Source organism: Pristis pectinata, chromosome 5, assembly GCF_009764475.1.
Source record: "Pristis pectinata isolate sPriPec2 chromosome 5, sPriPec2.1.pri, whole genome shotgun sequence".
Lineage (NCBI taxonomy): Eukaryota > Metazoa > Chordata > Chondrichthyes > Rhinopristiformes > Pristidae > Pristis > Pristis pectinata.
In genome coordinates, this window is record NC_067409.1 from 67,437,432 (window position 1) to 67,464,011 (window position 26,580).

The 26,580-nt window shown below is 40.8% G+C and overlaps 1 protein-coding gene across 1 annotated transcript in view; it reads left to right on the forward strand.

Annotated features, from left to right (window-relative positions):
* LOC127570973 (dynein axonemal heavy chain 11-like) overlaps nucleotides 1–26,580 on the forward strand; it is a 395,392-nt gene that overhangs the window by 29,480 nt on the left and 339,332 nt on the right. The window contains exons 7-9 of the mRNA XM_052016942.1: nucleotides 6,828–7,039; nucleotides 8,730–8,963; nucleotides 12,062–12,229. Coding sequence (XP_051872902.1) covers nucleotides 6,828–7,039; nucleotides 8,730–8,963; nucleotides 12,062–12,229 — 614 coding nt within the window. The remainder of the gene's footprint in view (nucleotides 1–6,827; nucleotides 7,040–8,729; nucleotides 8,964–12,061; nucleotides 12,230–26,580) is intronic.

Sequence of the window (26,580 nt, forward strand, 5' to 3'; positions counted from 1 at the left end):
TGCAGTCTGACTTAACTTTTTTTTATATAGCTGCAGCACAACTTCCTTACTCTTATATTCAACATCCCTACCAATGAAGGCAAGCATTCCATACGCCGCCTTTATCACCTTTTCCACTTGTGTTGCCACTTTCAGTGAACTATGGACCTAGACCCCAAGATCCCTCTGTACCTCAATGCTATTCAGTGGCCTACCATTAACTGTATACTTTCTCCTTTCATTTGACCTCCCAAAGTGCAACACCTTACATTTGCCCAGATTAAACAGTCTGCCACTACTCTGCCCATGTGTCACTGATTACATCCTGCTGTATTCTTTGATGGTCCTTTACACCGTCCACAACTCCTCAAAAAAACTCAATCAAGTTTGTAAGGCATGACCTGCCCCACACAAAGCCATGCTGACTGTCGCTAAGCAGGCCATGCCTTTCCAAATGTGCATAAATCCTATCCCTCAGTTTCCTCTCCAATAGCTTCCCTACCACTGTCATGAGGCTCACTGGCCTATAGTTACCTGGATTATCCCTATTTCCCTTCTTGAAAGAAAGCACAATATTTGCTACTCTAGTGTTCTGGGACCTTACCTGTTGCTAGTGAGGACACCAAGATCTTTGTCAAAGCCCCAGCAATCTCCTCACTTGCTTCCTTCAGTATTCTGGGATATATGCCATCAGGCCTTGGGGACTTATCCACCTTAATGCTTTTCAGAAGACCCAGCATCACCTCTTCAATCTCAAAATGTCCCAGCACATTAGCATGCCCCATTCTGCATTCACTGTCCTCCAAATCCTTCTCCTCAGTAAATACTGACAAAGTACTCACTTAGTACCTCAGCCACTTGCTCTGACTCCAAGCACAAATTCCCTCCTTTATCCTGAGTGGACCTACCCTTTCCTTAGTTATCCTCTTATTCCTAATAAAAAAAACAAAATACCTTGGGATTATCCTTGATCCTGCTCACTAAGGACATTTTCTGGCCTCTTTTGGCCTTCCTAATCACCTGCTTGAGCATTTTCCTGCCATCTTTATATTCTACAAAAGCCCAGTCTGATTTTAGCTTCCTAAACCTTATGTATACTCCCTTTATCTTCCTGACTAAATTTCAGACCTCTCAGGTCATCCAAGGTTCCCTTGCATCCTTGTCCTTACTAGAACATGCCGATCCTGAGCTCTGCTCAGATGGTCTTTAAACAACTCCCACATGTCAGAAGTGGACATGTCCAACAGCAGCTGCTCCCATTCAATGCCCTAAGTTCCTGTCTTCTCATGTGATAATTTGCCTTCCCCCATTTCAGTACATTCCCCACGAGATCCAATTTTATCCTTACTCATAACTATCTAAAACATAATGAGTTGTGGTTACTATTCCCAGAATGTTCACCCACTATTAGGTCTTTCACCTGGCCTGGCTCATTTCCCAAAACTAGGTCCAGTATGTTCTCTCCTCCAGTTGGATTCTCCACATTCTTTTGTAAGAATTCCTCTTGGATGCACCGAATATATCCTGCCCCATCTAAGCTCTTGTGTCAAGAAAGTTCCAATCAATACTGGGGAAGTTCATCTGCCTTACCTGTTAAACCTTGCGCATTGAAACAAATGCAGTTTAACTAGGCATTCCTTTCCCTTCCTTTACTGTATCCCTGGCTATCCTGATTAATAAACTTTCTCTGGCTGGCTGCTGCTTTTTCCCCATGACTTGCTTCTACTTTGAGACCCACCCCCACCTGCCAGTCTGGTTTAAATCCTCCTGTGCAGCGTTAGCAAATTTCCCAGTGCTCCAAGAAACTGAATCCCTGCACCAGCTCCTCAGCCACAAATTCCGCTGGCCTAGCTAGCACATGGCACCAGGAGTAATTCGGAGATCACCACCCTCTAGGTTCCGCTTCTTGCCCAACTCCCTAAGCTCATTCTGCAGGACCTCATCCCTTGTTCTACCTCTCATTTGTACCAACATGTACAATGACCTCTGGCTGTTCACCCTTCTCTTTGGGTATTTTCTGCAGCTGCTCAGAGACCTCCTTGACCCTGGCACCCAAGAGGCAACACACCATCCTGGCATCTCTTCTACAGTCACAGAATCTCCTGTCTGCCCCCCCCTCAGTATCAAGTCTCCTATCACTGTCACCCAGCCTGACTGCACCCTGTCCCTCTGAGCCTCAGAGCTGGTCACAGTGCCAGAAACCTGACTGCTGCTGCTAACCCCTGAAGGAATATTCCCCTCAACAGCATCCAAAGTGGTATACCTGTATGTGAGGGGAATGGCCACAGGGAAACCCTGCATTGATTGCCTACTCCCCTTGCTTTCCTGGTGGTCACCTATCTATCTGAAGCCTGTACCTGGGTGTGACCATTCAGTAAAAGTTTTCATTCATGATCTCAGATGATCCAGAGTACATCCAGCTCCAGTTCCTTGACCCTGTCAATCAGGAGCTGCAGCTGGGTGCACTTCCCACAAATGTAGTCATCAGGGAGACAGTGAGGTTCCCTGACTTTCCACATCATGCACGTGGAGCATTCCACTGCCATCCTGCCTTCACTGAATCAAGTACCAAAGCCTTTTTAAAGATTCACTCTCATGCCCAACACCTACTAAGCCTCTTCATGCCAAAGCCTCAGCTCCCCACTCCTACACTGACCACTCCAAAACAGCTGCTTTGCTTGACCCTACCTTTTTATTGGCTGCTGTTAGTTAGCTAATTAGCCAATCAACTGTTAAAAAGCAATTTCCAAACTTGCCTCTTTTAGAGTCCTGTAAAGTGAAAACTCACAAGCAAGCCCCGAGAACTACCTCTTTTAATCTCTCCCGTTCTCACTCCAAGAGGTTAGGCTTTGTTTCCCCAGAGCTATTCATCCCTCCAGCTTAGTTGTTGAAATATGGCAATGAAATGCCCCAGAGCTTATGTGTCATCTGAGCTGCCTGGTGCGTGACGTGACCATGCCTATGCAAGTCTTTTTCCAATGGCCTAGCAAAAGGTAGGACTTCCAGTTGATGAACTTATTCTAGATGACAAGTAGAATCCAGAGCATTAAATGTAGGTGTCCTGTACTGCCAGCTGCTCAGTTTTTGAAGTTAGCCTTATCAGTGTCTCATAAGCAATAGTGTTCTACAACTGCAATATGTGTATTATATCTGCCACCATGGAGATTGATCTGAAGGATAAGTTCAGGCTGGCAGTAAGTTTCAGATCTACCAGCATGTGAACACGGCCACAGCTCTACAATCACTTGTCTTGGATAATCTTGGTGTTCAAATACATTGCTTCCTCAGCAAGTGATGGAAAAAGGGTGGCTCCCATGAAGATCATAGGGGCTAGAGTCCTCTCCATTCTCCTTTGGCTTCTTTGTCTTCATCCCTCACCTTTTGTTCCACAGTACGCAGTATATGAAATAAGGTAGATGAGCTTATAGCGCAGTTAGAAATTGGCAAGCATGATGTTGTGGGCATCACAGAGTCTTGGTTGAAAGAAGATCACAGCTGGGAGCTAAACATCCAAGGATACACATCCTATCGAAAAGACAGGTAGGTGGGCAGAGGGGCTGGGGTACCTCTGTTGGTTAAAAAAAAAGAAATCAAATTCTTAGAAAGAAGTGACATAGGATCAGAAGATGTGGGTAGAGTTAAGAAACTGCAAGTGGTAAAAAGACCCCGTTGGGAGTTAGATACAAGCCTCTGAATAAGTAGCCAGGATGTGGGGTACAAATTACAACAGGAGATAGAAAAGGCATGTAAAAAGGGTGCTGTTACAGTGGTCATGGGGGACTTCAATATGCTTGTAGATTGGGAAAATCAGGTTGGTACTGGATCCCAAAAGAAGGAATTTGTAGAATGTCTACGAGATGGCTTTTTGGAGCAGCTTGTGGCTGAGCCCACTGAAGAAAAGGCAATTCTGGAACTGGTGTTGTGCAATGAACCAGATTTGATCTGGGAGCTTAAAGTAAAGGAACCCTTAGGAGGCAGTGATCATAATATGATAGAATTCACCCTGCAATTTGAGAGGGAGAAGCTAAAATTGGATATATTATTATTACAGTTGAGGAAAGGTAACTACAGAGGCATGAGGAAGGAGCTGGTCAAAGTTGATTGGAGGGGTCCCCAGCAGGGATGAGAGTAGAGCAACAACGGCAGGAGTTTCTGGGAGTAATTCGGGAGACGCAGGATCAGTTCATCGCAAAGAAGAAGAAGCATCCTAAAGGGAGGATGAGGTAACTGTGGCTGACAGGGGAAGTTAAAAACTTCCTTGTCATAAAAGCAAAAGAGAGGGCATTCAATATTGCAAAAATTAGTGGGAAGCTAGAGAATTGGGAAGCTTTTGAAAACCAACAGAAGGCAACTAAAAAAGCAATAAGGGGAGAACAGATGAAATATGAAGGTAATATAAAAGAGGCTACAAAAATTTTTTCAGATATATAAAGAGTAAAAGGGAGGCAAGGGTGGACATCAGACCGCAGGAAAATGACGCTGGAGTGGTGGTAATAGGGAACAAAGAAATGGCGGATGAACTGAATAAGTATTTTGCGTCGGTCTTTACTATGGAAGACATCAGCAACATGCCAGAAATTTGAGAGAGTCGGGGCAGAAGCGAGTGTAGTTGCTATTACTAAGGAGAAGGTGCGTGGGAAGCTGAAAGGTCTGAAGGTGGATAAGTCACCGGGACTGGATGGACTACACCCCAGGGTTCTGAAAGAGGCAGCTGAAGAGATTGTGGAGGCATTAGTAGTGATCTTTCAAGAATCATTGGATGCAGGAATAGTTCCGGAGGACTGGAAAATCGCAAGTGACACTCCACTCTTTCAGAAAGGAGAAAGGCAAAAGACAGGAAATTATAGGCCAGTTAGCCTGACTTCAGTGGTTGGTGAGATGTTAGAGTCCATTATTAAGGATGAGGTTTTGGGGTACTTAGAAGCACATGATAAAATAGGTGAAGTCAGCATGGTTTTTTTCAGGGGAAATCTTGCCTGACAAATCTGGTGGAATTCTTTGAGGAAGTAACAGGCAGATAGACAAAGGAGAGTCAGTGGATGTTGTTTACTTGGATTTTCAGAAGGCCTTTGACAAGGTGCTGCACATGAGGCTGCTAAACAAGATAGGAGCCCATGGTATTACAGGAAAGGTACTAGCATGGATAGAAGATTGGCTGACTGGCAGAAGGCAAAGAGTGGGAATAAAGGGGGCCTTTTCTGATTGGCTGCCGCTGACTAGTGTTCCTCAGGGGTTGGTGTTGGGTCCTCTACTTTTCATGTTATATGTTAATGAGCTGGATGATGAAATTGATGGCTTTGTGGCCAAGTTTGCAGATGATACAAAGATAGATGGAGGGGCAGGTGGTGTTGAGGAAGCAGGGAGTCTGCAGAAGGACTTGGACAGGTTGGGAGAATGGACAAAGAAGTGGCAGATGGAATACATTGTAGTGAATTGTATGGCCATGTACTTTGGTTGAAGAAATAAAAGTGTAGTCTGTTTTTTAAACTGGGAAAATTCATAAATCAGAGGTGCAAAGGGACTTGGGAGTCCTAGTGCAGGATTCCCTAAAGGTTAACTTGCTGGTTGAGTCATTAGTAAGGACTCAACCAGCAACTAATGTAATGGTTGCATTCATATTGAGAGGACTAGAATATAAAAGCAAGGATGTAATGCTGAGGCTTCATAAGGCATTGGTCAAACCATATTTGGAGTATTGTGAGCAGTTTTGGGCCCCATATCTAAGGAAGGATGTGCTGGCATTGGATAGGGTCCAGAGGAGGTTTACTAGAATTATCCTGGGGATGGAAGGCTTAACATATGAGGAGCGTTTGATGGCTCTGGACCTGTACTCGTTGGAGTTTAGAAGGATGAGAGGGGGATCTCATTGAAACCTACCGAATATTGAAAAGCCTGGATAGAGTGGACATGGAGAGAATGTTTCCAGTAGTGGGAGAGCCTAGGACCAGAGGGAAGAGCCTCAGAATAGAAAGACATTCCTTTAGAACAGAGATGAAGAAGAATTTCTTTAGCCAGAGGGTGGTGAATCTGTGGCATTCATTGCCACAGATGGCTGTGGAGGCCAAGTCATTGGGTACACTTAAAGCAGAGGTTGATAGTTTCTTGATTAGTAAGGGCATCAAAGGTTGCAGGAAGAAGGCAGGAGAATGGGGTTGAGGGAAAAATGAATCATCCATGATCGAATGGTGGAGCAGACATGATGGGCTGAATGGCCTAATTCTGCTCCTATGTCTTATGGTCTTGTGTTCCTGGCCATGCTGTAAGTTCAGTAGGGTCACAAAACACTTCTAATTTGCTGCAAAAAAGGCTTCATTTGCAAAAGGGACCAAAATATCCAGATTGACTGCAGCTCTAAACATCATTTTGCCTGAGTCCAATGAGATCTGCTCCAACTAACTCTACAATAATTGATGATCCCTTTAAACAGAACAGGTGCATGGCTTGTCCCTAATGTTCAGACTTGATTTTCTGTGCAATTTTCACTCTGTTAGCATCATATATATTGGAATAAGTTTAAGAAAGGTGACATCAAAATTGCATTGCATCATGATTGTTGTCCCTCCTGCACACTTTGCATTTTTCCTGTGTTCATTATGTGCTTGGAACTGCATGATCCAAAAATATATCCAATATGAGATTACATTTCTTGACCATGATATCCAGCTGCACTCTTTTGCTAAAAAGCTAATGCTTTCAAATAAAAGCTTGAATAAATCTGTTAGAAGAACAAAAGGGAATTCAATAAAAATGCACTGATTCATTATATTGCAAAAATTACATTTTAAAATATTGTTTACCTAATGTACCTGCATTTTATATTCACTTTTTAATGTTATTGTTTTCTTAAGCACTGATTGAAGTCCAAGACATTGATCTACATCTTAGACCACTGCAACACCACATTGAAATTCTGCAAGAGACTGAATTTTCAAAGATTCTTGCATTTATTCCAGCTCTTTTTCATACCATCTGTCTTATCTGGAGTCATTCCAAACACTATTGCTTTCCTGTTCGTATCATTGTCCTGCTGCAGGAATTCTGCAATTTATTAATTGAACAGGTAAATTACGATAAGCATCATTAATTTACATATTTCAGCATGCTATGTGATTGTGATTTGAAATTAAAGAAATACCTGGTTGCTATCAGTAAAGCAGTGTGGAGATTTGTCATTGATTGTTAAATCCAATAGACAGTATTTTGAAACCAGAGGAGGATTTGATCAAATTACAAATAATTGCAAGGTAAGAAGCGAGATAGTTGCCATGAAAAGCAGTTGAGCATTCATGGTTTTATTTACTTCATACTAAGTTATAATATCAAAGTGAATTATGGTATCAAATTATTTATATTACTATATCCAGTAGCCTTATTGTGTCATTGCACTGATAGATTTTAAAGTCGAAAAATTGGCTATATTTGCCACATTTTCCAACATAAAGCTAATTACCTTTGTAAGCTTTAGCAGTAGAAAATTAATGGCATTTAATGCCATTTAAAAATAAAACTTCTTTACTATCTACCAATTGTCTGTGCTAACTTGTATAAACTATGACACAGGAGCTAGGTATTGCCGATGTTGGAAATCTGAAATAAAAACAAGTGCTGCAAATAATGAGCAGGTAGGACAGCATCTTTGGAGGGTGATGAAGGGTTTATGTTTCATGTCGCTGATCTTCAATCAGAACCTGATTAAAATTATGGTCAAGCAATGCATTTGCAAAGTTTTCAATTTGTAGTATATGTTGGTATAATGTTACTATCGGCACTTACCCAACTTCCATGTTTTTTCATTCTAGTGGTATGACTTAATACATTGAATTATTAGCACTCCCCTATACGAAAATCCTTTTTCCATTGTGTAGAACCGTTTGTTGCAATTTACTGAATGGCAATGTTGTATTGATAGGGGCGTTGTAATTTGGCAGTGTGACCCAAGTATTTGCATTTGATTATAATCTTCATGTTAATGAGTTCCTTGGAAATAAAGGGTGACTTTAAAACATAAGTTATTTACTTATACAATACTGTAACTTCTAGGCCTTTTATTGACACAATGGAAAAACCTTTAAGAAATGTTCACAGAGACAGCATATTCATTTAATTCATTCATTGAATGGGTTGAAAGGTGGAAAAGTAGTTTAATTTGAACAAAATATTAATTGTAATACTTCCATAGAACACTACAGCTCAGAAAACAGGCCATTCGGCCCTTCTAGTCTGTGCCAAAACTTTATTCTGCTAGTCCCGTTGACCTGCACCCAGTCCATAAAACCTCCAGACCTCTCCCATCCATGTATCTATACAATTTATTTTTAAAACTTAAGAGTGAGCCAGCATTTACCAAGTAAGATGGCAGTTTGTTCCATACTCCTACCAGTCCATAAGCAAAGACGTTCCCCCTAATGTTCTGCCTAAATCTTTCCCCTTTCACCCTAAAGCCATGTCTCCTCGTACTTATCTCTCCTAATGTATGTGGAAAGAGCCTACTCGCATTTACTCTCTCTACCCCTCATAATCTCTCCTCATTCTTCTGTGCTCCAAGGAATAAAGTCCTAACCTGTTCAATCTTTCCCTGTAACTCCCTGTAGTTTTCATAATTGATTCACTTAAAATGCAATTTGCAGAAAATTTTTTTATCACAAAATGTAAAATTTCATTTTTGTAAAAATTGATATTATGGTGTATCTGATATCAATGGATATTCATGTTTAAAATTAACTTCCATTTGTAAATGTGCCTCTTTCTAGGCCCTAGTTTTTTTGTCGCCAGCGGAACTTTTAAAAAATGAAATTGAAGAGTCATTGGAAGATGTACAAATATGTGTGAAAAATTTTAGAGCTTTTAAAGACTGTTTTGTGAAGCACAAAGAAAAGCTAGCAACCTATTACACCAACTTGGATGACTGCAGACAATGGGACTTCCCACTATCAATGGTTTTCACACGGTTTGACAGGTTTTATAATCGCCTGTTACAACTTGAGGTAGATACTAACAGATATATTGAGCAACTGAGGTTAAGATTAAGCTTGCATGAAGTTGGTTCTGTGTACCAGTGGATCGAATCTACATACGATATTAAATATTATATCTACCCAGACTTTTTACTTGTACAACTGCCTCTTGTCATGTCACATTTTTTATGTTGTCCATTTTGCTTTATAATATCCAGTGCCTACTTTTAGATTGGGTATTGCCTGTGCAAATTTAGCACTCTAGTTGCACAATCCAACTACCACCTTTGAATAAATTGTTCAATATATACTCTGAATATTTTACTTTGTAACTGAACTTTCCATCAGCTAAACAAAATCAAAACTATTGGCTGCATGGTGGATTCCAGCTGGCAATTAGGATTCTGGACCACTGATCCAGAGTTATGAGTTTGAATCCAACCATCAAAGCTGGGAAATTGAATAAGAATACAGAAACAGAAGTAGGCCATTTGGCCCCTTGTGCTTGATCCACCTTTCATTCAGATCACAGCTGATCCTTTTTGTCACTTTCCTGTATTAACCCATATGCCTTGGTTCCCTTAATATCCAAGAATCCACTGTTCCTAGCCTTGAGAAAACTTAGCAACTGGATCTTTACAAGCCTTGGGTAGAGAATTCCAATGTTTGGACGAAGACATTTCTTTTCATGTTTGTTTAACCCCATATTTTGAGACTGATGTCTGGTTCATAGGAAACATCTCTGCATCTACCCTAACAAGCCCCTGCTGTACATTTCAATTAGGTCACCTCTCATTCTCCTCCACTCTAGAGAGTAAAGGCTCAGTCTGCTTAATCTCTCCTTGCATGGCAAACCTCCCCAGTCAAAGAATCAACCTCAAAGCTTTACTGCACTGTCTCTTTCACAGGCATATTCATCCTTGGGTAAAGAGAACAGATCTGTACACAAATTCAGATGATTAAATAAATGTGGAATTAATAGTGACCATGAAGTTACTGGATTCTCTTTAAAAACTCATCTGGTTCACACGTCTTTGAAGAAGGAAAGTCTCATCCTTACCTGGTCTGGCCTGTGTGTAACTCTGGATCCACCAATGTGAATGTCATAGAACATTCTGTAAGAGAAAAACTTCGAACATAGAACATTACAGCACAGTGCAGGCCCTTCAGCCACAACATTGTGCCAACGTTTTATCCTGCTGTAAGATCTATCTAATCCACATAGCCCTCCACTTTTCTATCATTCATGTGGCTATCTAAGAGTCTCTTAAATGTCCCCAATGTATCTGCCCCCATAACCTCTGCCAGCAGTGCATTCCATGCACCCACCACTCTCTGCGTTTTTAAAAAAAAACTTACCTCTGTCATCCTCCTCATATTTCCTTCCAATCACCTTAAAAAGGCTGGAAAAAGGCTCTGACTGTCCAATCGATCTATGCCTCTTATCATCTTGTACCCTCTATCAAGTCACTTCTTATCCTCCTCCCCAAAGAGAAAAGCCCTAGCTCGCTCAACCTATCCTCATAAGACATGCTCTCCAATCCAGGCAGCATCCTGGTAAATCTCTGCACCCTCTCTAAAACTTCCATATCCTTCCTATAATGAGGTGACCAGAACAGAACTGAACACAATACTCCAAGTGTGGTCTAACCAGAGTTCTTATAGAGCTGCAACATTACCTTGTGGCTCTTGAACTCAATGCCCCAACTAATGAAGGCCAACAAACCATACGCCTTCTTAACAAACCTATTGACCTGCACGGCAACCTTGAGGGATCTATGGATGTAGACCCCAAGATCCCTCTGTTCCTCCACACTGCTAAAAGTCCTGCCATTAACCTTGTATTCTGCCTTCAAATTTGATCTCCCAAAGTGTATCACTTCACACTTCCCTGGATTGAACTCCATCTGTCACTTCTCAGTCCAGGTCTGCATCCTATCAATGTTCTCTTGTAATCTACATCAACCTTCTACACTATCCACAACACCACCAACCTTCATGTCATCAGCAAATTTAGTAACCCTCCCTTGCATGTACTCATCTAAGTCATTTATAAATATCACAAAGAGCAGGAGTCCCAGAACAGATTCCTGTGGAACACCGACTGCCTCTTCATGGGCCATTGGGGATGGACAATCAATGCTGGCATTGTCACAAGGCATTCAGAACCCAGTTGGAAGCAGACTTTGGTCCATTGCTTCAGCTGATTGGGCTGCCCTAAAAACAGCCTGCTTTACTCCTGTTGTATTCAGAAAAGCACAGTTTATAGGCAGTGAACCCCTGGCCCCTTAAAGATAAGTTTGAGAAATGCTTACCTAAGTGGGAAGCTGGGAGGGGGAGAAATGCTTCTTCCAGATCTATTGCAGCATTGGAACATTCGTTGAACCAGCTCAGCCTCTCAGTCACCACATCAGGCCCTTCCTTTTCCTGCCTTCTCTCTTCCATATGATCACTTAATCCTCCTTCCTCCTCCTCCTTCGTTTTTGCTGGGCCATTTCACAGGAAATACCTGACGGCAACTCTGAACAATGCAGAGTCCTGTGAGGAGTGCTTTTACATGCAGCTGCTTGAGGGCACACAGTAGGTATCCACACCCCTCCCATCTCATGTTTCTGAAGCCAAATGTGGGTTGGTTTGCCAAAGATTGTTCTCTTTATCTACAAAAAAAGCTGGACCAGAAGAATTGATGAACTGAAAATTTTTGAGCGAGTAGGTAATAATTGGACAATAAAGTCTGGGCCTAGTGTTTCTCATAATTCTTTAGAAGTGTGCATTTGGCTTCCCTGGTTTATTCATAAACATTTGAATTAATATCAGATTTTTAAATGTTAACAACTTCAACATTAAGATGATAGAGAGTATTGCTGTGGTTGAATGTGTAGTAAGAAATGGAAGAAGCAAAGCAAGTTTTGTCATCCATCTTGAATCAGCAGCTGTAGCAGCATTCCCAAGAATAATTTCAGTCAAGAATAATACTCAGTTCTCTCATTATATAAATTTTTCTTTTGCAAAATTATGTTTTTGTAAATGTATAAAAAAATTCACAAGTACATTCACTTATCTTTTGTTCATGGACTTCCATTTTCTGTTCAATATGAAATAATAATGCTGATTCTCTTTTATTGCAGGATTTGTTTTTTACCATGCAGGAATTCCACAAATTAGAAAAGTTGGAGTTTGGTGGCATGAAGGGAAAAATGCTAAGTGGACAAGTTTCTGAAATGAGCCACGAGTTCTTGGAATGCTGTAAGGTTTTCAAGGAAAGCACGTATAATCCTGTGGATTACAATTGCACGGTACAGGAGATTCCTTGTCCTTTTCCTTGGTCAGGTTTGGGTGAAGTGAAACTATAGTATTTCAAAAGTCTATGGTACTGATACTCCTTGGAGTTCTCCTGATCTGTCTCCATACCTATGATAGGTTAAATCCACAGAAAAATCTCTAGTGGAAGCTCAGGAGTATCCCTGTTGAATTCATGGGCCCATGTGGAGCTGTGGTGCTATCTCTTAAAGTGTGCAGCTGTTTTACTCTGTATTTTTGATTATTATCCAATTTCTTGTTTTGCACTTATTGAATCTATGTTCTGTATGCATACAGTATCAGAACTAGTGCTTACATCTGATGGCACCCTGGATGAATTTAGATTCTTGTCATCCCTGTGTCTTTTCCATATTATGTGAGGAAAGAAAATGTGTGGTTTCATAGATCCCATCAATAATTACTTGGTCTTTTGGAATCCCTGACACATTAAAGAATTCTTTTTCTGTTCCCATGGAATGGAGCTGTCTGGTAAGCTTCATTGATGTATTTGATGAAGCTCTGCAGTCCAAGTTAACTGATGCTGCAAATACCTCCTGAGGTAACTTGGAAAGATTTGAAAACTTAAAATTCCAAGGTGACTCACCAAGTCACTAGTAATGCTATCTTTGTGGCTGAAACTATCTGGGATTTCTTGTATTACTACCTCCGTAATGAGTCTCAAAGCAAGTTTACTGAAAAGGAGCTTACCAAGTAGGCTAAAGGCAAGTGTGGAGATCTGTTCTGCCTGTAATATAACAGTATCACCTTCAGACTTGGAGACTGCAGATGCTTAAATCCGGAGCAACAATCTGCTGGAGGAGCTCAGTGCGTTGAGCAGCATCTGTGGTGGTGGGAGGGATGAAATTGTTGATGTTTCGCATCAAGACCATGCATCAGTCATGAAGCATTGTTTTAAACCGAAATGTTGACAATTCCTCCCCACCCCCACCCCCCCCCCCACAGATGCTGCTTGACCCACTGAATTCCTCCAGCAGATTATTTGTTGCTTCATCTTCAGTCATTTTATATTGTGTACTTTAAGTAAAACATGCATATATAAGTGCAATAATTGCAAACCTATCTCAAACAGGTTTTGATACTCAGCCCCATATGTAAAGAAGTAGGTTTCTGGGTGAGATTTGAATGCACTGGCCCGTCACTTACAGATAAAGAGTGGATACTATGAAATGCTGCTACAAAAAACTAGATTTTGCACCTGTTGATTTAAATGCGTTGAACATTAACTTACTATTGAAGGGATTCACTGAGTAGAAGTCCAATTCATATTGGGGATTAGAGAAATGCTTGATTGTCAAAATGGCCATGTAACACATTTAATTTTCAGAATTATGTACTTTTATACTTCTTTTCTGCCTGCACGTGGTTCATATCCCTCCATTTCCTGCCTGTTCATGTGCCTGTCTAAATGCCTCTTAAATGTTGCTATTGTATCTGCTTCCACTACTTCCCCTGGCAGTGTGTTCCAGGCATCTACCACTCTGTGTAAAAATAGAAATGCCTTGTAAACCTCCTTTAAATTTTCCCCCCCTTGCCTTAAAGCTATGGTCTCCGGTATTTGATGTTTCCACCCTGGGGAAAAATGCCCTGACCATAATTTTATATACTTCTATCAGGTCACCAAACAATCCAAGTTTATCCAACCTCTCCTTGTAGCTAATATTCTCTAATCCAGGGTTGTTTGATTTTTTTTCATTTATTTGCCCTCTCATCCTAAATCCATACCCCCTAGTTTTGGACTCCCCTACCCTGGGGAAAAGACTGTTACTATCACCATTATGTATGCCTCTCATAATTTTAAACATATCTATTAAGGTCACCCATTATACTCCTACGTTCCAAGGAATGGAGACCTAGCCTGGCCAACCTCTCCCTATAACTCAGGCCCTCTAGTCCTGACAGCATCCTTGTAAATCTTTTCTGCACTCTTTCTAGTTTAACTATGTCTTCCCTATAACAGGGTGACCAAAACTGTACACAGTACTCTAAGTGCGGCCTCACCAATGACTTATGTAACTGCAACATAATATCCCAACTCCTATACTCAATGCTATGTCCATGTTTTTTAACATGTTTTAGCCACCTAATGTGCAACCACAGGAGGGATTTAAGCTATGGCCTTTGAAGTGGTTGTACCAAGCTTCAGCTTGGTACAACCACTGTTTAGGCTGCACTGGAGATGAGCTCATTGCCCATCTCCAGGTCTTAAAAGAGATGCAGTGGTGTTTGTCAAGGTCCTGAGCAGCTGCGTGGCACAGGGCTCTTGTGCCCTTTGGACTATTCCCAGGGAGACAAAAATAAAGTATTGCTGAAAGCTCACTTTACTTGGTGAAGTATGTCCTCTGGTCTTCTCAAGGCTCATTGGTGTTCCTGTGCAAGGAGCTGTTCACCATCAAATACTGAAAACTGGTACATCAAAAGTTCAGTTTAAGAACATTTTGTAGGCGTTAATCAGCCTTATCTCATTTTGAGCCCCAGTCTAGGATCTGGTCAGAGCAGGAAGACAAGCATTTCAATGCAATGTTGATGCTCTGTTATTGTCCCTTTTTCAGATAAAGTTCTGAGCTGTAGTCTTACCAACCTTATTAGCAAGATTTAAAGTGGATCATAGTCTTATTGGATGAGGAATTCCATTGTTCCCTTAAATTAGTGTTTTATATGGATATTTGTGTCACATTGTTCTTTCTGAGACTCTGTTGTGTGCATCTTGGTTGTCCTATTTCCATGTATGGTATCTTTCTGTACCACAGTTCAAGAGGTGCGACTTATGGTGTGAAGTATTGTAGAATCTCCTGAGTTCTTTAAAATCAGACATCCTGAATTAGAGCTGGTCCTACAAATCAAACTACTAAAAGTTATGTTTCAAATCCCATCTATGAAAACTGCATATGTATGAACAAAGAGATTCTGCAAAGTCCAATAAATAATGATATCACTAAGGTGAAAATGTTTTCTTTGTGCTAAAGTACACAATAGTTTAAAAAAGAATTGGCAGCCTGCTTTACAGTCCTCTCGATTCTGATTCAAATAATGGAAATAAAAATCGAGAAAATATAAAGCAGCCTGCCATTCAGCTGTTAGTCATTTAATTCTTATCAGTCAAATTCCACTTTCTGCATAAAGAATTAAAAATTTGTGAAAATATGAAATGCACTTCTCTGGGAGTTTATTGCAGATTTAGTTAAGCTTCAAGGGGAAAATGGATACTTGTATAGCAGTAATTGAGGGTATGGAATTAGATTTAAAAAGATAGAGCCTCCCTAACTAACAAAATAAAACCACTGCATAAATTAACACTTTTGGTCATGTTGTGATAATACTAAGAATAAATATAAGAAATGATGACTACTTTAAAATCCAGCAGAGACATTATTGTTCTTTGGAAAGTGCTCTCATGAAAATAAGATGTTCAGATATATTCAGCAGGCACAGAGAATGAAATAAATGTCTTCAACATGGCTCCTTTTTTCCATTTGAACTAAATTCTAAAACACTTTGTGTTGAGATCATAATGTTGTCCATCATATGTCATAAGTTGCAATTCTTGCAGCAGAATAGCTGTCTGTTATTATGGACTCAGTGTAGCTGTATTTTATGTTCTTGTCAAGTATGAACCAGTGCTCGTGTCATCTTGATCATTAAAAGGGTTTTGCGTAATATCTAAGCAATATCTTTCTGCTATATTTGACAAACAATATTCAAACCTCCATGCTGTTTTGAATTTTTTAAAATAATCTTAAGGTTATATTTACAATTAAGTTATTAGCTGTTAAAGGTTCAATTGTTGGAATAAAGGACTAATTGAAAAGCATATTTAGAGCACTTGGGGATCATTATTCATGGTAAATGGAGGAAACATTGCTTTACATAAGTAGTATGAAATCATGTTCAACGAAGTAGGGTTGAAAAGTTCTCACAGTCTGTTGCTTCCATAGTTCTGGTGATTGGTCACAGAATGTGCAACAATTATTCAAGGCCAAACTGTGCTTTCCAACCACCCTGTTTGGTGCACCCATTCATCACTGTATCTGTGAAATTGCTTAAGCAGAGCTTTATGATGCCCTCTTCCTCAAAAAATCTTCACTGTTTTCACATCCTGACTATTGCTCTAGAAAATGGTCTTCAGTGAAAGTAGAGACTCACGAGACTGCAGATGCTGGAATCTGGAGCAACACAAAAAGCTGGAGGAACTCAGCAGGTCAGGCAGCATCTATGGAGGGAAATGGACAGTTGACGTTTTAGGTTGAGACGTCCAGATGAAGGGTTGAACATCTGAAATGTTGAACATCTATTTCCCTCCACAGATGCTGCCTGACTGGCTGAGTTCCTCCAGTTTTTTGTGTGTTGCTTCAGTTAAAGTAGTACAGCCTTGAATATATCTTGTCGATCCATTGTCAGAGCTGCACCGGATCTCACTCATCTCAAGTATCCCACCAAAGTCTGAACCTCCACCTCTCTCCAGGGAGCTTAAGATAAAGGAACCCTGAGATGGCAGTGACCATAGTATGATAGAATTCACCCTACAGTTTGAGAGGGAGAAGCTAAAATCAGATTTATTGTTACTACAGTTGAGTAAAGGTAACTACAAAAAGTAAGGAGCTGGCCAAAGTTGATTGGCAGGGGATCCTGGCAGGGATGATGGTAGAGCAGCAATGGCAGGAGTTTCTGGAAGTAATTCAGGAGATGTGGGATCATTTCATCGCAAAGAAGAAGAAGCATTCTAAAGGGAGGATGAGGTAACTGTGGCTGACAAGGGAAGTTAAAGACAGCATAAAAGCAAAAGAGAGGGCTTTCAATATTGCAAAATTTAGTGGGAAACTAGAGAATTGGGAAGCTTTTAAAAACCAACAGAAGGCAACTAAAAAAGCAATAAGGGAAGAAAAGATGAAATATGAAGGTAAGCTAGCCAATAATATAAAAGAGGATATCAAAAGTTTTTTCAGATATATAAGGAGTAAAAGAGAGGCAAGAGTGGACATCAGACCACTGGAAAATGATGCTGGAGAGGTATTAATGGGGAATAACGAAATGGCAGACAAACTGAATAATTATTTTGCATCAGTCTTCACTGTGGAAGATATCAGCAACATGCCAGCAATTGGAGAGAATCAAGGGGAAGAAGTGAGTGTAGATGCTACTAATAAGGAGGAAGTGCTTGGGAAGCTGATAGGTCTGAAGGTGGATAAGCCACCTGGACCAGATGGACTACACTGCAAGGATCTGAGAGAGGTAGCTGAAGAGATTGTGGAAGCATTAGTAGTGATCTTTCAAGAATCACTAGATTCAGAAATGGTTCCAGAGGACTGGAAAATTGCAAATGACACTCCACTCTTTAAGAAGGGAAGAAGGCAAAAGACAGGAAGTTATAGGTCAGTTAGCCTGACTTCAGTGGTTAGTAAGATGTTAGTGTCCATTATTAAGGATGAGGTTTCAGGGTACTTGGAAGCTCATGATAAAATAAGGCGAAGTCAGCATGGTTTCTTTCAGGGGAAATCTTGCCTGACAGATATGTTGGAATTCTTTGAGGAAGTAACAGACAGGATAGCCAGTCAGTGGATGTTGTTTACTTGGATTTTCAGAAGGCCTTTGACAAGGTGCCGCACATGAGGCTGCTAAACAAGAAAGGAGGCCATGGTATTACAGGAAAGGTACTGGCATGGATTGAAGATTGGCTGACTGGCAGAAGGCAAAGAGTGGGAATAAAGGGGGCCTTTTCTGGTTGGCTGCTGGTGACTAGTGGTGTTCCGCAGGGGTTGGTGTTGGGTCTGCTACTTTTCATGTTATATGTTAATGAGCTGGATGATGAAATTGATGGTTTTGTGGCCAAGTTTGCAGATGATACAAAGATAGATGGAGGGGCAGGTGGTGTTGAGGAAACGGAGTCTGCAGAAGGATTTGGACAGGTTGGGTGAATGGGCAAAGAAGTGACAGATGGAATACAGCATAGGGAAGTGTATGGTCATGCGGTTTGGTAGAAGGAATAAAGATGTAGACTGTTTTCTAAATGGGGGTGCGAATTCAGAAATCGTATGTGCAAGGGGACTTGGGAGTCCTAGTGCAGGATTTCCCAAAGGTTAACTTACAGGTTGAGTCGGTAGTAAGGAAGGCAAATGCAATGTTAGCTGTCATCTCGAGAGGACTAGTATATAAAAGCAAGGATGTAATGCTGTGGCTTTATAAGGCACTGGTCAGACCACGTTTGGAGTATTATGTGCAGTTTTGGGCCCTGTATCCAAGGCCCTGCATCCAAGGCCCTGCATCCTGCTGGCGTTGGAGAGGGTCCAGAGAAGGTTTATGAGAATGATCCTGGAGACGAAAGTGTTAACGTATGAGGAGTGTTTGATGGCTCTCGGCCTGTATTCACTGGGGGTCAGAGAGATTTGGGTGGGGGGGGTGGGGGTTGAATCTCATTGAAACTTAAATTGGAGAAAGGCCAATTTTGTGGAAATGAGAAAGGATCTAGGAAGAGTGGATTGGGATAAGTTGTTTTCTGGCAAGGATGTGTTCAGTAAGTGAAAAGGCGAAATTTTGAGAGTGCAGAGTTTGCATGTTCCTGCCAGGATTGAAGGCAAAATTAACAGGCATAGGGAACCTTGGTTTTCAGGGGATATTGGTGATCTGGTTAAGAAAAAGAGAGAGGTGTATAGCAGGTATAGGCAACTAGGAACAAATGAGGTACTTGAAGAGTATAGAAAATGTTAGAAAATACTAAAGAAGGAAATCAGCAAGGCAGAAAGAAGACATGAGGTTGCTCTGGCAGATAATGTGAAGGTAAACCCGAAGGGTTTCTACAAGTATGTTAAGAGTAAAAGGATAGTAAGGGACAAAATTGGTCCCCTAGAAGATCAGAGTGGTTGTCAATGTGTGGAGCCTCAGGAGATGAGGGAGATCTTAAACAGTTTTTTTGCATCAGTATTTACTCAGGAAACTGGCATAGTGGACATGGAAGGAAGGGAAACAAGCAGTAGTGTCATGGAACATATAGAAATTAAAGAGGAGGAGGTGCTTGCTGCCTTACAGCGAATAAAAGTAGATAAATCCCCTGGGCCTGACATGATATTTCCTTGGACATTAAGAGAGACGAGAGTAGAAATTGCAGGGGCCCTGGCAGATATATTTAAAATGTCCTTAGCCACGGGTGCGGTGCCGGAGGACTGGAGGGTAGCTCATGTTGTTCCATTGTTTAAAAAAGGATCTAGAAGTAAACCAGGTAATTACAGGCCGGTGAGCCTGACATCAGTAGTAGGTAAATTATTGGAAGGTTTTCTGAGAGATCAAGTTTACAAGTATTTGGACAGCCAAGGGCTGATTAAGGATAGTCAGCATGGCTTTGTGCATGGTAGATAGTGTTTAATGAATCTTGTAGCATTTTTCGAGGAGATTACCAAGAAAGTAGATGAAGGAAAGGCTGTGGTTGTTGTCTACATGGACTTTAGTAAGGCCTTTGACAATGTCCCACATGGGAGGTTAGTTCAGAAGGTTCATACACTAGGTATCCATGGAGAGGTTGTAAACCGGATTCGAAATTGGCTGTGTGGGAGAAGACAGAAAGTGGTAGTGGATGATTGTTTCTCAGACTGGAGGCCTGTGACTAGTGGTGTGCGTCAGGGATCTGTGCTGGGACCATTGTTGTTTGTTGTCTATATCAATGATCTAGATGATAATGTGGTAAATTGGATCAGCAAGTTTACTGATGGCACTAAGGTTGGAGGTGTTGTGGACAGCGAGGAAGGCTTTCAAAGCTTGCAGAGGGATCTGAACCAACTGGAAAAATGGGCCAGAAAATGGCAGATGGAATTTAATGAAGACAAGTGTGAGGTGTTGCATTTTGGAAGAACAAATCATGGTAGGACATACACAGTAAATGGTAGGGCACTGAGGAGTGCGGAGGAACAAAGGGATCTGGGAGTTCAGATACATAATTCCCTGAAAGTGGCGTCACAGGCAGACAGGGTTGTAAAGAAGGCTTTTGGCATCCTGGCATTCATAAATCAAAGTATTGAGTATAGGAGTTGGGATGTTATGGTGATGTTGTATAAGACATTGGTGAGGCCAAATTTGGAGTATTGTGTGCAGTTCTGGTCACCTAATTATAGGAAGGATATCGGTAAGATTGAAAGAGTGCAGAGAAGATTTACTAGAATGTTGCCAGGTCTTCAAGAGCTGAGTTACAGGGAAAGATTGAACAGGTTTGGACTTTTACAAATTTATGAGGGGTATAGACAGAGTTAATGCAAGTAGGCTCTTTCCACCTAGATTAGGAGAGATAAGTACAAGAGGACATGGCTTTAGGGTGAAAGGGGAGAGATTTAGGGAGAACATTAGGGGGAACTAACATTAGGGGGAACTTCTTCACTCAGAGAGTGGTGGGAGTGTGGAACAAGCTGCCATTTGACGTGGTCAATGTGGGCTCACTCTTAAGATCTAAGAATAAATTGGATAGATACATGGATGGGAGAGGTCTGGAGGGTTATGGACTGGGTGCAGATAAATGGGACTAGTGGAATAAAGTTTCGGCACAGACTAGAAGGGCCGAATGGCCTGTTTTCTGTGCTGTCGTGTTCTATGGTTCTTTTTTTCCTTTGATTCTTTTACCAATTACCTTAAATCTGTTACTAATTCCACTACGAGTGGAAACAAATTCTCCTCATCTGCTTTCCCAAAACCTTTCATCATTTTGAACACTTCCATGAAATCAGTAAAAATTCTAGTAAGAATCAATAAAAGCTCTGACCACATCTGTTAAGTTCCAAAAAGGTCCAAGCATAGTTTGCTTTCTAAGACTCGTTGTTTATAAGTACCACTACTTGTTGGTTAGATTGGACAGGGCACTATCAGCAATCCTGATGCCGATGCGGCAACCTGCTTTGCAGAAGCACATTAAACATTTGCCATTTGAGGATATGGTTATTGTGACACATGGTATGACCTTGCAGTGCATGAATAATTTAATTTTGTTTGATCTAGGATATACAAATTACAGGCATAAATAACCTGTGGAATCAGTTAAGTTTGACAGCTTCCTGTTCTCAGACTTTGAACTGTTTTAAAAAAAATCTGTCAGAGACCATTAAAAATTGTTCAAATAGGCTGAAATAACTAACAAAAAATCTATTAAAGAAAATGTAGAAACAAAATGAAAAAGAAATTAGATGCCTAGAAATTGAAATACTGTAAAATAAGTAAATCACTTACCAGCACTTCATTCAACTCAATTTGTGCTTTTTATGCCAGCCATTCCTAGCTTATAGATGAGGGGACATGTGCAAGTTGCATACAATCTTTCAGCTTGGTGGTGATTTGAGTATAGCTGATTTTAAGTGCCTGTCCTGTATCTATTTTGAGCTTGTTTACTTAATTAAATATGAAGGCAATAGATTATGTTGACAGCATCTTCTGTCATTGTCTTAAAAAGTCCGACAACTTGAACATCAGACACAGCTTTATTTGATAACCCAGTAATTATTCATACATCTATAAAAGACCATTTGGAGAATAAATAAAACTATTGGATTTAGTAGTCCATTTACAGAAGACTTAGACAAGTTTTGCAGATGACACAAAAAATAGTTGGTGTCACAGACAGTGAAGAAGGTTGTCAAGAATTGCAGTGTGATCTTGATCAGCAGGGTAAGTGGGCTGAGGAATGGCAAGTGACGTTTCATTCAGATATATACCAGGTGTTTGCGTTTTGGGAAGTCAAACCAGAGTAGGACTTTCACAGCGAACGGTAAGGTCCTGCGGAGTGTTGCAGAAGAGAGGGATCTAGGAGTACAAGTACATAGTACCATGAAAGTGGCATCACAGTTGGACAGGGTGTTGAAGAAGGCTTTTGTCATGCTGGCCTTCATCACTCGGCATTGAATTGAGAAGTTGAGATGTTATGTTTCAGTTGTATAAGATGTTGGTAAGGCCGCATTTGGCGTATTGATGTCCAGTTTTGGTCATCCTGCTATAGGAAACATGCCATTAAGCAGAAGAGTGCAGAAAAGATTTACAAGGATGTTGCCAGGACTTGAGGGACTAGGTTTATAGGGAGAGGTTGGGCAGGCTAGGACTTTATTCATTGGAGTGTAGGAGAATGAGGAGTAATCTTAATAGATATGTATAAAATCATAAGCGACATAGTTAGGGTGAATGCACACAGTCTTTTTCCCAGGTTTGGGCGTAAGTTTAAGGAGACTTGTTTAAGGAACTTGAGGGGCAGCTTCTTCACCTAGAGGATGGTACATATATGGAACAAGCTGCCAGAGGAAGTGGTTGAGGCAGGTACAAAAACAACTTTTAAAAAACATGTGGACAGGTACATGGATAGGAAAGATTTATGGGCCATGAGGGATATTAGGTCAAACACAGGCAAATAGGACAAGCTTAGATGGACATCTTGGTTGGCATGGATGAGCTGGGCTGAGTGGCCTATTTCCGTGCTGTATGACTGACTATGACTCTAAAAAGCAATCTGGGTTTATTGCAATGGTTGTATAGAACAGTGGTTTTCAACCTTTTTCATGCTGCGGACACCCAGAACATGCCCTTGTTAGGTGGCAGACCCCCAAAGTCCACAAAATTAAACTATCGATAATTCATGCATACAACACTTAAATTACTGCACATAGGCCCTATTGAAACAGTGACTATTTCAATCACCGATAATTACCAGCGGTGTCTTTCAGTGTTCAGTTCAATGTGAAGGTTGTGCCTGTTTTGCACTGCAGAGTTTGTCCAAACATGGTGGTATGTGCGACAAACATACGCGTATGTCATCCTCAATATTCAGTCTTGATCTGTATTTGATTTTCATGGCAGTGACTGCAGAAAATGCTATTTAGCACAAGTAAGTGGTTTCAAATGGTAACAGAACATTGACGGCTTTGCCGGACAGCAGTGGATACTCCTGGGAACACGCTATCCAGAACGACAACAGTGACATTCGGTTGAACTGCAAGTGCAAAGTCCTGTCAGATGACAGTTCAGCCAATTCTTCTTGTTCACGTCCAGTTAAATCAGTAAGCATGCATTCAAATGGATTTCAAATCCAATCAAACATGCTTGTGTCATCATTGCCGAAATACTCATGGAAATAATGTGACAGCTGTTGAATATGGTTCAAAACGGTACTCGCAATGGTCTCTGTCTTAGTCTCGTTCACTGTCAGAAAGTCAGCCAGCAACGGAAACATATCATAGACGCCTTGCTTGCATCTTCCCTTCCAGATATGGAGTTTTTTCTGGAAGGCATTGATTTTTGTCATGTGTTTTCAGAACATTTGAGCCAGGTCCTTGAAATGATAGATTTAAGCTGTTCAAAATGTTGAAAATATCTGCAAGATAAGCTAATCTGGCAACACACTTCTCATCTGTCAAGAACTTTGCCAATGATCCATTATGCTCATTTAGAAAAATGAGCAGTTCATCTCACAATTCATATACACACTGCACAACATGGCCTCGTGACAGCCATCTGACTTCTATATGTAGCAACAAATGCTTATGCTCGGCTTCCACTTCACAGCATATGTTTTCAAACAAATGATTGAGTGGCCTGGGTTTGATAAAGTGAACGATTTTAATGCACGTGGAAAACACATCCGCAAGATTTTCATCCATATCCTTTGCAGCCAAAGCCTCACGGTGAATCATGCAGTGGGTTGCTGCTACATGTGGAGCTGCTTCTTTCGCTCGTGTGACTTGACCCGACTTCCGTCCCGTCATTGCGGCAGCACCATCCGTGCATACTCCAATACACTGTGTCCACACCAATGCCAATCGTACAAAAAAAGTGTCAAGCACATGGAAAAGTTCTTCACCGGTTGTATGCCCTGGGAGCGCCTTGCAAAACAAAAAGTCTTCCAAAGCCTCTCCTTCCCAGCAACATCGAACATAAACCAACAACTGCGCAGCACCGGCAACTTCAGTACTTTCATCGAGCTGAATCGCAAATCTGACTTGCTGAAGACGTGCTATCAGCTGGCTCTGTATATCTTCCGCCATATCGCCAATTCTTCTGCTTACTGTGTTATCAGACAATGGAATGGCTTTCAGTTTTTGACTGGATTCTTTTCCCAGTGCAACTTCACACATATCTACCGCTGCAGGCAGTATAAGCTCTTCTCCAATTGTGTGACGCTTTCTGGAACGTGCTATTCGTAATGCTACCAAATATGATGAGCGAAGATCCTTCTCATTTACAGTGGCGCAGGCTGTCATTTTGCCTTTCTGCTTGAGGTACAGCTCCTTTTGCCGCTCAAAATATTCCTTCGGCTTACTGGCAATATCTGGATGCACTGTTGTTAAATGGCGCTTTAGTTTCGCTGGTTTCATTGCATCGTTGGACAGTGTTTGCAAACACACAACACAGAGAGGTTGGTCCACATTTGTTCCCACTGCGATGAAGCCATATGAAATGTATTCTGAATCGTACTTGCATTATTTTCTCTTTTGGTCACCCTTATCCCCTTCGTCATCAGAATCTTCTGGTTTCTGGTCAGCTTTTCTCTTCAGAAATTTCTCCATACTCAGCAATACACGCTGGACAGTTTAATTACTATTACTGATAAACAAAATTATCAAAACTAATCTAAAAGTTACACGCTTGCGCACTTTTCATTTAACAGTGACGTCACTGTGGCGTAAATACACGGTAAGTAAGCAATATTATTAAGGCACACCAACAATGTCACTCAGTCTCGCTAACACTACAGTGCACAACAGAAAAGTAGTGTGCAGTGAACACTACTGACTACTCTGACTACACAAATCGAATATTAAATTTTTAAGTTTTAAAAAGAATTTTATTTACAGCGTGGTAACAGGCCCTTCCGGCCCAACGAGTCCGCGTTGCCCATTTTAAACCCAAATTAACCTACTCGTACGTCTTTGGAATGTGGGAGGAAACCGGAGCACCCGGAGGAAACCCACGCAGACATGGGAGAACGTACAAACTCCTTTCAGACAGCGACGGGAATCGAACCCTGATTGCTGGCGCTGTAATAGCGTCACTCTAACCGCTACGTTACATTAAGCGAATATTAAGCGGCAGCTTACCAGAAGGGAACACCGTCTAAGTCTCTAAGATTGTCGCCTATAACAGATAGAATAGATATGGCCGATTTTCTGAATAGTGGAAATCTGGAGCAAGCAAGTAAGCTACGTCTTTGTAACAGGTCGCTTTTCCATTTTTTTCTTGGCTTGCTAGTGGACCCCCTGGCAACCTGCCGTGGACCCCCAGGGATCCGCGGACCACAGGTTGAAAACCTCTGGTATAGAACATAAAAACTGTTATAAATGCAAAATACTGAAAATCTGAAGTAAAGCTGATTTTCAGTGTTCAGTTCATTGATCGGAAACATTAACACTTTTCACAGTTGTTTGATGCTTAATTTTGGCAGTACTTTTTGTTCTGCAATGAGACAAGGCCTCATTTTAAGCATTGTTTTCATTTTCGGACATTCCACATTAGGAAGGATGTGTTAACCTTGGTAATTTCAAGAATGATACCTGGGGTGTAGAAATTTGGCCATTATAAAAGAATTAGTTAATTTGTGTTATAGTTTTGAAACAGAAAAGGCTAAGGGTTGATCTAATAAATATCTTAAAATAATGAAAGAGCTTGACAAGAATTACTCCTCCCGCTGATAAGGAGATCCACGGGGCTGTAAATTTTAAAAACAGAACCTGGTTGGTTTGATGCAAATTCAAGAATCAGTTTTTCAGAAGAAGTTATGAAAATAGGAATGAATTTTACCAAAAGGCCATAATTGCACAATTAATTTTCCTGTTATCTGAAAATTCTGGTGGATTTGATCTATAAACTTTAACATTTCAGTTGTTTAATTTTGTTCTTTTACATCTTCAGCATTTGTACATTTTACTCCTTAGAAATTGTGTATAATTTGTGTTTAATTTATGCTTTTCTTGTAAATGCTGCTTATATGATGCTATATGCCTATGATGCTGCTGCAAGTAGTTTTTCATTGCACCTGTGCATACATGTACTTGTGCATATGACAATAAACTTGACTTTGACTCCTTTACTGTTGATTTTTAACTTTTAAAAAATTAATTTCTTCTAATTGCAGAAGAGTGTATTTTTTTTCTGATTGTCTCTTCTGGACAGACGTATCTAATATAGTGCTGACACTTAAATATGACATTGTAACGGCCTCGCCTTTTGACATGGCTTACTTTTTATTAAATATTTTAAACATTTAATATCTACAGTTGTTACTTCTGTGGTCTGTGTTCAGCAGGAAGAAAACTTCAGAATTTTTAACAATTTAGTGAAATTGAGGCTGTGATGTTGAAATGAAGCATTTAGCGGACAGAATTTG